The sequence below is a fragment of the Homarus americanus genome, unplaced genomic scaffold, assembly GCF_018991925.1.
Source record: "Homarus americanus isolate GMGI-L3 unplaced genomic scaffold, GMGI_Hamer_2.0 scaffold37448, whole genome shotgun sequence".
NCBI classification, from domain to species: domain Eukaryota; kingdom Metazoa; phylum Arthropoda; class Malacostraca; order Decapoda; family Nephropidae; genus Homarus; species Homarus americanus.
This window is the reverse complement of record NW_024716097.1, coordinates 709,261-722,576: the sequence shown is the minus strand read 5'-3', so window position 1 is coordinate 722,576 and position 13,316 is coordinate 709,261. Positions and strand designations below refer to the sequence as shown.

General features: G+C 45.5%; 2 protein-coding genes across 2 annotated transcripts; one reads left to right on the top strand and one right to left on the bottom strand.

Annotated features, from left to right (window-relative positions):
- Window positions 1-3,350: 3,350 nt before the first annotated feature.
- On the bottom strand, window positions 3,351-4,950 carry LOC121858024 (putative protein TPRXL). The gene is made up of 2 exons (XM_042354265.1): window positions 4,717-4,950; window positions 3,351-4,109 (listed from the first exon to the last, which is right to left on the bottom strand). Exons 1-2 carry the CDS (start codon window positions 4,948-4,950, stop codon window positions 3,351-3,353), a joined length of 993 nt encoding a protein of 330 aa, XP_042210199.1.
- Window positions 4,951-5,045: 95 nt separating this feature from the next.
- On the top strand, window positions 5,046-11,917 carry LOC121858023 (proline-rich protein 2-like). Its single transcript, XM_042354264.1, has 2 exons — window positions 5,046-5,050; window positions 11,377-11,917. The coding sequence occupies exons 1-2, from the start codon at window positions 5,046-5,048 to the stop codon at window positions 11,915-11,917; spliced, it is 546 nt and encodes a 181-aa protein (XP_042210198.1).
- The last annotated feature ends 1,399 nt before the right edge of the window (window positions 11,918-13,316 follow it).

Genomic DNA, 13,316 nt, shown 5'->3' with positions numbered 1-13,316 from the left:
GTTTTGTTTTTCACTTTCTCCTTTTTCTCTCATTATCCTGTTTTGTCTTTTCTTTAATATTGTTTTCATTAACTATTTTCTTTCACTTTATTTTATTTCATTCTTTATTTTCGTGTATTTATCATTTATTTGCGTAAAAATTGTTATTCTTTCTATCCTTCCTTACTTTATTCCTTAGTTTCTATCTCCTCTCTCCTTACTTCTGTCTCTGTTTATTGTTCCATTCTTCTGTTCTCTCATTCGGTGTCTATTTCCATTCTTCGTCTCATCTTCCGTTAGTTCATTCGGTTATTATCAATCTTCTTCATTCCGTCTTTCCTTGGGTTTATTTATTTTTTCCTCTTTCTCTCCTCCACTGATTGCCTCTTCCTAAATTCATCACTTCCCTTTTTCCACGTATTTACCTGTTTCATTTGTACCTTTGATCTCTTGTGCCACACGAGTCCTCTTGAGCCAGCGGCGGTGTGTATCCTAATAACCTGTCAGTCTTCACCTCTCACCCTTCCATCTTCACCCTTCATCTCACTTATCATCCTTCTGTCTTCACCTTGCATCTCCCCCTTCACCCTTCACCTTTCATCTCTCAACCTTCACCCTTCGTCTCTCACCCTTCGCCCGTCACTACCTATCACTCACGCCTCACTCTTCCTCTCTCGCTCCTCCTGTCTCACCCCCCCCCTCCCTCTTTATCCACCCTTCACTCTTGCTCTCACCCCTCACCCTGCGCCCCTCACCTCTCACCCCTCACCTCTCACCCAACAATGAACTAAACCATCGTCGACGCCCACGTTCTAAACAGACGTCCTCCACGTCACCAACACACACGTCAAGACCCATCGATCCTCCCCCCCGTCCTCTCCCCTCCCCTCACACACACACACACACCTTAGCGAACCAGGAGACGAGACTGACCGCCGCTTCAGGAGATCAACAATACCCTCTCAACCTACCACGTGCTGTACAAGATGTTTACGTGTTCAGGATTGTATTTTACTTGACACCGAAATCTTATCCTTTATATTAAGTTGTAAATAGGTTGTGTTCTCTCTCACCCACTTAAAGGATTCCCAGAACTGTTATTACTTTCTGAAATCTAATCTTACCGTTTTTCCTTCCATGCCGAGGGTGTATGCATATTAGCTTCCCCTTGATAGACCAAAGGATTTAAAATTAAGGTAAAATAATAATTTGTTGTCAAGATTAAATTGATTTTCTTTCCTTGTTTACCTTTAAGTAAATTTATTAATACATTATTTATTTTATGGGGATTAGAGGATTTATAACCAAGGCAAAATAAATTGGTCTTCCGTCTGAAAAAAAAAGTTATTTATTTTAGATTTTTTGGAAATGTGTGGAGAGAAAAAAATGAATATTCCAGAAAATTGAGGGATTTTGGGTCGTCGAGGGAGATGAGGTGTTGAACCAGGCGTGAGGTGGAATGTCGGCAGATGTTTCACTGATGTTTCACAGTCACCAAAGGGGTTATGTGTTATTGTTTGGTTGTAGAAGATATGGTGTTTGTTTCGTGTTTGTAAGAGTAATCTCTCTCTCTCTCTCTCTCTCTCTCTCTCTCTCTCTCTCTCTCTCTCTCTCTCTCACTTGTTCCCTTACAACAACTAAAACAACTTCAAGAAAAAAACTAATCTTAGTAATCATTTGTCGTTTCCTGAATTTTAATTTGGCCATTTGCTTAACAATCCACGCAGGTAAAGCCGTGTATGCAAATTACCTTCCTTCACCCCTAAAATACCACCTCGCCACACGCCCCGCTCTCCTGGCTGTGTGTCGAGGAGGGTAGGTAGGTAGAGTAGGAGTAAATCCATCTCCTCCTTCCCCTCCCCATTTCCCTTCCTCTCCTGTCCCCCCCCTCCCCATTCCTTCCTCTCCTGTCCCTCCTTCCCCCTCCGTTCCCCCCTACCATTCCTTCCGTCCCCCCCTCCCCGTGCCAGGAAACAGCATTATATATGCCAGACAGCTCCGCCAATAATCAAGGTACATTACCGTGGAGGCTGGCACTGTGTTCTCTGTGCTATCACGGGTGCCACTACCCTCCTTAGTGCCAGATATTCGTATGTTAAAGTGCTATTCTCATTCCTTTATTTCTGTCTTCTTCTTTCTTTCCTTCCTTCCTTTCTCCTACCCTCCCTATTTCCGTCTTAATCCTTTCTCCTACCCTCCTTCTTTCCGTCCTTCCTTTCTTCTCCCTCCCCTCCCCCCTTCTCTCCTTTTCTGTCTTTATCCTTCCTTCCTTCCTTCCTTCCTTCAAGTAACTCTGGGGTAAGATGACATGAATAGGTCAACCGGGGAGGAGCGAATGTGGCGAGTCAAGTTAATAATGGAATTAGATCCAAATCCAAATTCGATTCTTTAAAATTCAAATAAAATTCTCTTGGTGTTCAGAACAACAAATAACTGACTGGATCAACACAGCAGCTCTGCCTCGTCACTGTTTACATGTTGTTAGACTCGTCCGGTCCCCAGCGTCTGCCCGGAACTCCTTGCACGCCTGTGGGTTGACTGGTCGAGTGGGTTTCCTCTCTCTATAGACCCCCCAAGATAAACTAGCCGTTGAGTTGGAGCGTCAGGCCTAATGGATCTCAGTCGTAAGAGTGCCCCATTGTTTGTAATGGATGGCGGTTATAATAGATACTGGTTGTGATGAGTGCTAGTTGTAATGTGAGCCAGGTGTAATGGGTGTCAGTTGCTGTGATGGCTGCCAGTCCTATTAGGATCAAAGATTAATGGGCCCCAAACTAAATGGGTTTCAGGTTTTGTAGGTCCGAATCTTAGTGGGCCACCGACCCTAATGGACCGCAACCTTAATGTATCCAAATCTTAAGGGGCTCCTAATCCTAACGAACCCCAATCCTAATTGTTAGGTTGTGATCTCTAGGATCTGGGACCTATTGATCTACAAGGACTGAGTCATGTCAAAGCCATCAGCTGGCGTCACAAAGGAGCAACACCAGCGATTGGTAGCTCTTGGAGGTTTATCTGTGTCTGTATGTCTTTCTGTCTGTCCTGTCTAAAGGGTTTGGTCTATCTGTCTGTCTTTCTTGCTGTATGTCTTATTCTAAGGGCTTGGAGTGGTGTGGCGGGATGGGTCGACCAGGAAACAAGCCACGGGAAAAGATTGATGAGAACACAACGTTACTCGACCTGCTGTTGGGGTCAATCACTTCAATTTGTCAGGTACAGTGGCTGCTGGCTCTTCTATCCTGGGACTGAGAGAACCTTTTGCTATTGTATTGCTGGGATATAAAAGAGCGTGTGGGAGGAAATACACTGTGAGACTTACTAAAAACGCTCAGCTCACAACTTTACTCTGGGAATGTGATGCCCAAGTCTCTCTATTTATTGCTGGGATCTTTAGGATGTGGTCCAGCTGGGACTTGGTAGGAAGGCGTCTTGTTATAATGTGGATTAAGTGTCTGGTTTACAGTGGATAGTGATGCCTCTTTCTGTCCAATAGCCGAGGCCTTAAATGATGCCAGGAAGTAGAGGAAGAGCTGAAGTTGAGGCCGCTGGTGAGGAAGGGCTGAAGTTGAGGCCGCTGGGGAGGAAGGAGCTGAAGTTGAGGCCGCTGGTGAGGAAGAGCTGAAGTTGAGGCCGCTGGTGAGGAAGAGCTGAAGTTGAGGCCGCTGGGGAGGAAGGAGCTGAAGTTGAGGCCGCTGGTGAGGAAGAGCTGAAGTTGAGGCACACTGGGGAGGAAGAGCTGAAGTTGAGACCGCTGGGGAGAAGAGCTGAAGTTGAGGCCGCTGGGAGGAAGAGCTGGAGATTGAGGCCGCTGGGAGGAAGAAGCTGAAGTTAGCAGAGGCCGCTGGGGGGAAAGAGCTGTGAGGCCACTGGGGAGGAAGAGCTGAAGTTGGGGCCACTGGGGAGGAAGAAGAGCTGAAGTTGAGGCCGGTGGGGAGGAAGAGGTGAAGTTGAGGCCGCTGGGGAGGAGGAGCTGAAGTTGAGGCCGTTCGGGAGGATGAGCTGAAGTTGAGGCCGGTGGGGAGGAAGAGGTGAAGTTGAGGCCGCTGGGGAGGAGGAGCTGAAGTTGAGGCCGTTCGGGAGGATGAGCTGAAGTTGAGGCCGGTGGGGAGGAAGAGGTGAAGTTGAGGCCGCTTGGGAGGAGGAGCTGTTCTGTTAAGAGCTAAGAGGAATCATGTGTCTACTTCACCACGCCTTCACAAGTTATATGTAATAGTTAGGAGGCGTCGTCAAGCTGTGTCGTTAGGAAGTGTCGTTAAAATATTAGGATGTGTCGGTAGGATGTGTCGTTAGAATGTATTGTTAGGATGTGTTGTCATAATGGTTCGTTAGGATATGCTGTAGACGAGACTATTGAGTAGCCTCGTAGTAACTAAACCCAGACTAAATCTCTCTCTCTCTCTCTCTCTCTCTCTCTCTCTCTCTCTCTCTCTCTCTCTCTCGCGCGCGCGCATATAGCCATGGTAGGTATAGTGACAAAGACCTAACACGAGTAGGACTCAGGTCGTGGACTAGCCCTTCTTGTCGTGGCTGGCACCATAGGCCAGGACTATTTTAGCAGTAACGACAAGATCTCTCTCTCTCTCTCTCTCTCTCTCGTTCTCTCTCTCTGGCCTGGGATAATGGCGCGTCCACTTCGTTATGGACGATAAAGCCCCCAGGCCGAGGCGAGGCAGTGAATGGCTTGTCCGAATCTTGGCCATTACTGCGGCATTTTCTACTCCTTTTATGAGACCTTACCCTTTGTGTCTCAGTTTCTAACTCCCGGTCGGCTTTTGTTTCCCGTTCTCTCTCCAGCCGAGTTTCCTGCCGACTGAGGCTGTTCCGTCGCCCTTCTCGACGCGCTCTTCGTGTTTGTCTCGTTCCGTTCAACATTAATCTTGTTGTATCACGCTGCTCCTCGTCGTTGCTGCCTTGGGTCCCCACTGTCTCTCTGTTGACTGTATGCTTGATGGTCAGACTGTCGCCTGCCATTGTCAACAGGGTTGCCGCCCACCGATATGTAACTTACAATATTCGCTATAATTGTTATTTCACCCACGAGTTATTTTACGATCATTTACTCAAGGATGAAGTAAGTATGATTGATTGTACGTATTTATATGATTTTCTTTTATGTGTCAGAACACCTCGTCTAGGATTCGAACCTCCGTACCAGAGGACGCCGCTCGTGTTAATATCTTCACACACCAGCCGTTACCAGGTGCAAACGGTCGAAACTTGGAAGGAGTATTCAATAACATTAATATATACGAAAATTTAATTATCTAATGATGTGGTTGGACAATAATGATGATGATGATGATGATGATGATGATGATGATGAGGATGATGATAATAATAACCAAACAATTTCTGAAATGACTTGGTCAATATCCACCATCACCACTACGACCCGCCCACCAAATAAGACTGAGTTTAAAACCTTTCCACTTGTTTCAGTATTCAAGGACAACTCGGCCGTTCTCCTAAGTACTTACAAAAGCCGGAGTCAACTTTCATCTGGGCGTTTAGTAAATGGTCTCTCTCGGAGTGACTCACAAACTCGTCTTAGACTTTGTGTGAATAAATATCCTGCTGATTTTTACTTGTTTTTATTTTTTGGGTTCATGAAGTCAGTCTCTCTCTCTCTCTCTCTCTCTCTCTCTCTCCTTATCAATTTTCTCTAACATTCTCACGCTTAATGACTCAGAAGCTTTTAACCCCAAAGTTTCGTTGAGATATTTCGGGGACTTTTCCTACCCAGTCGTAGTGTGTTGTACTTCTCCTCCTGGTTCCTCTCTTTCACCGTTCTTTCATTTCTTTAACCTCATTTTCACCCCACTTTCACCTTTCTGTCACCCTTCTTTCATACCTCTTTCACTCTTTTACTCCTTTCATCCTTTCACACCTCTCTTCTTTCATCCTCCTTTCACTTCTTTCACCCCTTCCTCCTTCTACTCTTCATTCATTCATATTCCATCCCTCTTTCGTCCTTCTTTCCTCCTTTCACCCTAGTTTCATTCTTTATTCCTTTATCCCTCACCCTTATCCCCTCTTTCACCCCTCTTCTATTCTTCCTCAATCCCACTTTCATTCTTTCTTCTTCTTCCTCCCTTCTACCTAACCCTCTTCCTCCTTCTTCCTCACCCTCTTCCTCACCCTCTTCCACCTCTTCTCCCTTCCTCCACCCTCTTACTCCCTTCCTCCTCACCCTCTTCCTCCACCCTTCTTCCTCCCCTCTTCCTCCTTCTTCCTCCCCCTTTCTCCTTCTTCCTCACCCTCTTCCTCCCTTTCTTGTTTTCCGATCAATGCTAAAATCCAATCCTGGAAACCCTAAGGTCGTGGTAGTTCTTCTTTCTTCTTCTTCTTCTTCTTTGTCGTCTTCTTCTTCTTCTTTTACACCTCCTTTTCCTTCTTCCTCCTACTCCTCCTCCTATTCTCTTCCTCCTACTTCTCCTCCTATTCTTTTTCTCCTCCAACTTCACCTCCTCTTCTCTTCCGCCTCCTTCTTCCTCTTTCTTACAAGTCTTTCTCTTCCCCCCCTTTCTCTGTATACCTGTCCCATGTTATTAAGTTTCAGTCACGTTCACCTTCCACCCCTTCCTTCCTTCCTTCCTTCCTTCCTTCCTTCCTTCCTTCCTTCCTTCCTTCCGTCATTCTTTGCCGATCAACGCAAACCCAATTCTGGAAGCCCCACATTTTTTATCTTCTTCTTACTCTCTTTCTCCCTTTTCCCCCTCTTCCCCTTCTCTCTTATCGCTAGTGTTTCTTCTTTCATTTTCTGTATTTCCAATTCCTTGTTATTCTCCAGTCTCTCTCTCTCTCTCTCTCTCTCTCTCTCTCTCTCTCTCTCTCTCTCTCTCTCTCTCTCTCTCCTACAGCATCTCTCTCTCTCTCTCTCACAGCATCTCTCTCTCTCTCTCACAGCATCTCTCTCTCTCTTTCTCTCTATTTATTGTAATGGGAAATGTTAATTGCCTTAGTAAATTACCTGTTGTCCAGCAGGTGGCAGGTGATAATGACTTCAGGTACAACACAGTTTCTCCTCTCCTATCAGTCTCATTTCATCAGTTTTCTCACCTCCCTTTCTCCTCCTTGGCTTTTCCAGCTTCTTTCTCTCATTTCTCGTTCCTCTTGACTCTCTCTCTCTCTCTCTCTCTCTCTCTCTCTCTCTCTCTCTCTCTCTCTCTCTCTCTCCTGCTGGAAGACCCATTCGACTTTATCATATTTCTAGGATTTTACTAAATTGGCCTCTTTATTATTTATTCCTCTTCTTCTCTTCCTTCTCTCTTCTTCCTCTTCCCTATTTCTAGATTCACGTCCAATTTTTCTCTTCCGTCTCTTTGTTCATCCTATTTCTTTCGGTTTTATTAATTTTTCCTCTTAATTCTATTTCTCCCTCTAAATCTTCTTCTCTTCGTCTTCCTTATCTCTTGATTTAAGTCCAATTTCATTTCTTCCTCTTCCTCCGCCTTTTCTATTGTTTATCATTCTCCCTATTTCCCTTTTAACTTCCAATTTAATTCCTCTTCTTTATTTTGTTTTTCCTCTTGCCTTGTGAAACCTCCTCTTTCTCCTCGTCTCCTCCTCCTCCTCCTCTTCTTCATCTTCTTCTTCCTCCTCCTCTTCTTCTGTTTCCCAAATCTTGTTCATCTATATTCCCAGTCATCCAATTTCCTCCCTCCCCTCCTCCCTCCTCCTTCCTCCCTCCCCTCCTTCCCTCTTTCCCTCCTCCCTCCTTCCTCCCTCCCTCCTCCCTCCCCTTCCTCCCTCCTCCCTCCCCTTCCTCCCTCCCTTCCCTCCCCTCCCCTCCTTCCCTCCCCTCCCCTCCCTTCCTCCCTCCCTCCTCCTCCTTACCTCTGCTGAATAATTTCAGCTAATTTTCTCGTCTCCTTTCCCCAACATCATCTCTCTCTCCTCTCTCTCTCTCTCTCTCTCTCTCTCTCTCTCTCTCTCTCTCTCTCTCTCTCTCTCTTCTAACCACTGTTCCTGTAATCCTTTCTTCTATCCCCAGACAATCATCCAATTCCTTCTTCCTTCATTTATCTCCTCTGAATAATGAGTTCTATCCTTCTTCTCCTTCTTCTTCTCGTTGGTTTATCAGTCCTCCCTGTGTCACTTTCTTTTTTTATCCTTATTCCTTGATTTATCTGATATTTCCTCTCTTATCTTTCTTCTATTCTCCACCCCCACCCCTATTTTCTCTCGTTCTTCGTCTTCTCATCTCCTCTTCACCCACCTTCTGCCTCTTCCCAAATTCGTTTCCTCTCCTCTCTTCGTCCTTCCATTCCCCTCTCTGGATTGCTCTTGACACCCTATCGTCCTTCTCCTTTCTCTGGAATTTTATCAAACTCTTCGCCTAAATCTTCTCTTTGTCACCCATTCTCCCAGCTCTCTTATCCCCTTTCCTTTTCCTATTTCCTCCTTCTCTTTTCTGAGCCACCGTAAGCTGCCCCTCCTCCTCCTCCTTCTTCTTCTCCTCCTATTCCTCTTTTTCCTTTATATGTATATCTCTCTCCCTATCTCTCTTTCTCTCTCTCTTTCTCTCTCTCTCCTCTACTCTTCAAAACCTTATTTTAATATCTCGTCAAGGTTTCTCTCTCCTACTCAAATGTCTCTCTCTCTCTCTCTCTCTCTCTCTCTCTCTCTCTCTCTCTCTCTCTCTCTCTCTCTCTCTCCTCTCTCTCTCTCACACACGCTTCCCCCCCCCTCCCTCCTCGGTGTTGAACCTGTTGCAAGGATCAATAGAGCAAGAACCAGGCTAACAGAGATGGCCCAGCAGCCCTCAGGAGAGTACCCGAATGGACTCGCCACGCACAGACTACACCGAACTCAACCATCATTGGGCAGACCGACGGCCGGGATGGCTGGGGGGTGGATCTGGGGGTGGAGGGAGGTGAGGTCGTCCAACTCTATCGTGGCGTATACCAATTAAAATGCATATATATATCTAAACGTAAAAGGGATGACCTGAAGATTGGCTCACCTCCAGTTTATATTTCACCTGATGATTAAACACCTTGATGTTACCTGAGGGGGTTTTGGTTTGGTTTGGTTTTGGTTTGGTTTGGTTTGGTTTGGTTTGGTTTGGTTTGGTTTTGGTTTGGTTTGGTTTGGTTTGGTTTGGTTATGTTTGGTTTGGTTTGGTTTGGTTGTTTTGGTTTGGTTTGGTTTGGTTGGTTTGGTTTGGTTTGGTTTGGTTTGGTTTTTGGTTTGGTTTGGTTTGGTTTGGTTTGGTTTGGTTTGGTTAGGTTAGCGTTAGAATATTTAATCATCAGGTGAAATAAATTAGGGAGGAGCTAATCTTCAGGTGATCCACACAAAGGCAAAAGTAAGTCGCCTCTATACCTTGACTGTTAATGATATCTAGATTCCATCCTATTCGAAAATTGGATGACCTGACCTCTCAAACCCACACCCCCAACCCCACCCAACCAAACCCACCTTCCACCCAACTACCCACCCACCACCAACCCCACCCACCCACCCACCCCCACCCACACCCAACCCCCACAACCCACCCCACCCCCCCACCCCACCCCACTTACCCCTATTCCATCTTTTTTACCTCTATTCCATACTATTCTTCCCTATTCTATCTCCCTTACCCTATTCTATTTAATCTCACCTCCTATTCCATCACCTATCCCAATTCCATTATAATACTTCTCCATTCTATCCTCTACCCCTGTTCTATCATATTTCCTCCCCCATTCCATCTCCTTCATATCTCTATTCCATATAATCCCTTCCTCATTTCCATCTCCTTCTACCACCGTTCCATTTCCTCCCGTCCCAGTGACTGACTTACGTTACCTTCATCCACCGCCGTCAATATTCCTGGTCCCCGAAATTCCCAAAGATTTTGACGTTAAATTTTTCCTCCTGACTTACGCACCTGACCTGATGTCTTTTACATACGCATCTGACTTGATTTCTTTCCTATAACTTTACGCATCTGACGAGTTCTTTCCTCTTAACTTACGCAGCTGATTTGATACCTTTCCTCTAACTTACGCATCTGACTTGGTACCATTCCTTTAACTTACGCACATGATTCCTCTCACTTACGCACCTGACTGGTTCATTTAATTTCAGGTAAATAGAGATCACACTTGGCACTTTTACCTAACTAATACGTATACGACCCCGGGGTAATTACCATCGTCTACCTTTTCTTTACCTGAACAGCATTGACTTAATATCCGTTTCCCGAATACAACGTAAAATTGGAATTATTTTTTCCGGGTTTAATAGTATTCAGTTGTGTATTTTTTTTTAATGGTAAATATTGTAAATTAGTAAATGGGGACAGGTTGTGTAAACAGTGAGTGAGAGGCGAGTGAGTGAGTAGAGAGTGAGTCATGTTGTTTACTGTAAATTTACCAATATGTTATATCTCATTTGTTATAGTTGAAGTTATGGCTTTTGGGGTTGTTGTTTTTGTTGTTATTTTTTGTTCATAAATGTTAAAAGTTTTATTCTTTGTTATTTAGAAAGTTATTTGGTTTGTAAAGGTAATTTTTTTCACAAACAAATTATTTTTATATTTTAATGTATGTATCTAATTATAAAATACAGATTTAACCTAACCTAACTTAGCCTAACCTAACCTAGCCAAACCAAACCTAACCTAACCTAACCAAGTTTCATATTCCAGTAAGAATCTTTTAAATTATATAACGAAGAGCTTTCAACATTTCCTCTTAAGTGTACAATATTATCTCACTCCTCTGTCGCGATAAGTCACTTGAAGTCCACTTGGTCACTTTCAACAGTAGTGCTTCTCCACCTCCAGCGATAATCCTCCACCGTGTACGTTCCTCACCCTTCAAGTAGTAGGTTCCTCCTCCTTCACCACATCGAGCCATTTGCTTCACCATCTGGCTACTGGGTCCCTTCTCTCACCCACACACCTCCTGTCAACTTTATTGTGACGGAGTTTTCCTTGTTGGATAGAAGACCTCCTCCTCCTCCTCCTCCTCCTCCTCCTCCTCCTCCTCCTCCTCCTCCTCTCCTCCCTCCTCCTCCTCCTCCCTCTTCCCTCTTCTCTTCTTCCTCCTTGCGTATCCTTAACGTTATTATACGGATATTATACTTTAAAAATCATGTAAGGAGATAGCAGTAAAAAAATACACCAAGTATACGTTCAATGCCTTCCCTTGTGCCTCGAGCGGATACAATAGTCTCTCCTTCACGCAGCTACGACTCTACATTTTCTTGCAATTTCTCGACTGGTGTCATCAAACCCACGCACGTAAACCCATGCACGTAAACACACACACACATAACCCACATACATCATACATGTAACCCATACACGTAAGCCCACATGTGAACTCCCGTAAACCCAGACCATCATTATACTTCCCTTGTTCCTCTTTTTTGGGCAGCGGATGGACTGTAAATGTGTTGCAGACCTGCCCCCCCTCCCTACAGTGCCGTACGTCAATTTGCAACAGACCCCCGGCAACAGACCCCCGGCAACAGACCCCCCGGCAACAGACCCCCGGCAGCAAACCCCCGGCAACAGACCCCCGCCGGCAACAGACCCCCGGCAACAGACCCCCGGCAACAGACCCCGGCAACAGACCCCCGGCAACAGACCCCCGGCAGCAGACCCCCCGGCAGCAGAACCCCGGCAACAGACCCCTGGCAACAGACCCCCCGGAAGCAGACCCCCCCCGGCAGCAGACCCCTGCAGCAGACCCCCCGGCAGCAGACCTGGCAGCAGACCCCCGGCAGCAGACCCCCTGGCACAGACCCCAGACCCCCGGCAGCAGAGCCCCCGGCAGCAGACCCCCGGCAGCAGACGCCAGACCGGCAGCAGACCCCCCCGGCAGCAGACCCCTCCCGGCAGCAGACCCTCGGCAGCAGACCCCCGGCAGGAGACGCCTTGCAGTACTATGACCAGAGATCTTACTGTCAGGAGGCTGCAGATGTACCACAATTACCATAAAGTTTCTCACTGTAACTGTTTCTGGTACCCATTCCTGAAACCTTCCTCACTTCCCCTACTTCCCTTTCTCTCTCCCTCCCTCCCATCCCTCCATCTGCCCTTCCCTCCCTCTCTTTTCTCCCCTTTTTCCTCTCACCCTAGAAACAAGGAATAGTTGGATACTGTAATCAATTTGTGTGTGTGTGTGTGTGTGTGTGTGTGTGTGTGTGTGTTTTAGATGTATGAATGACCAGTGTGTGTAGGAGTATGAAATTTGTTCTGTCGATTCATTGGTGTTATTACCTTTCCAGATCGGTATAGAGTCGATGAAATGTAGTTCTTGAATCTTCAATAAGGGTGAAAATTTTGCTTACTAACCTATGAGAATCTATATTTGTGTCGTCAGTCAGCCAGCCAGCCAGCCAGTTAGTCAGTCAGTCAGTCAGTCAGTCAGTCAGTCAGTCAGTCAGGCACTCACCTCTTTAAAATGATGAAAAACCTAACTTAGGAACATTTGAGACTCCATTGTATCGTGGCTGCCGTGAGTCAGTTGAAGAATCCACCTTTGAGTCGTTGCTTCAGTGAGTCAGCCAGATGCGTCCTCACATCTCCAGTAAGGGTGAAAAATATTTAGCATTGAGAATCTTTGAGAAGCCTCGGAGCTCTTGAGGGGGCCGTCGCTCTAAGCTTTCTCATCCTGTCACACGCTCCTGCCCCTCACTTGGTGCTGGGGTTCGTACCACCTGTGACCTCTGACGCACTTTAAAAACCTGATGTGACGCACTTGTGACGCACTTTAAAAATCTCATGTGATGCACTTAAGAAATCTCATGGGATGCACTTTAAAATCTGATGTGATGTACTTAAATCTGATGGGATGTACTTTAAAAATCTGATGAGATGCACTTTAAATCCTGATGTGATGGACTTAAATCTGATGTGATACACTTAAAAATCTGACGGGATGCACTTAAAAATCCAGACGCATATTAAAAACCGGAAGTTGTCTAAATTCGAAATCTGATCTAACCAACTTTAAAAACCGGATTTACGCCCTTTAAATCCCCATCTGAAAAGCACTTTAATCTCTTGAACACACTTTAAAGTCCTGTCTAATGCACTTTGAATTTTAACACCTTAAAATCTAACGCACTTGAAAAATTGTCTCATACACACACACACACACACACCACAAAACAAACACACATACACACATACTATACAAAAACAAACACACACACTATATAAAACAAACACACACCACAAAACAAACACACACACTAGAAAACAAACACACACACACACACACACACACTATATATAAAACAAACACACACACTACAAAACAAACACACACACACACACACACACACAAAACAAAAACAGACACACAAACATCCTTCACATGACATCGTTCTTC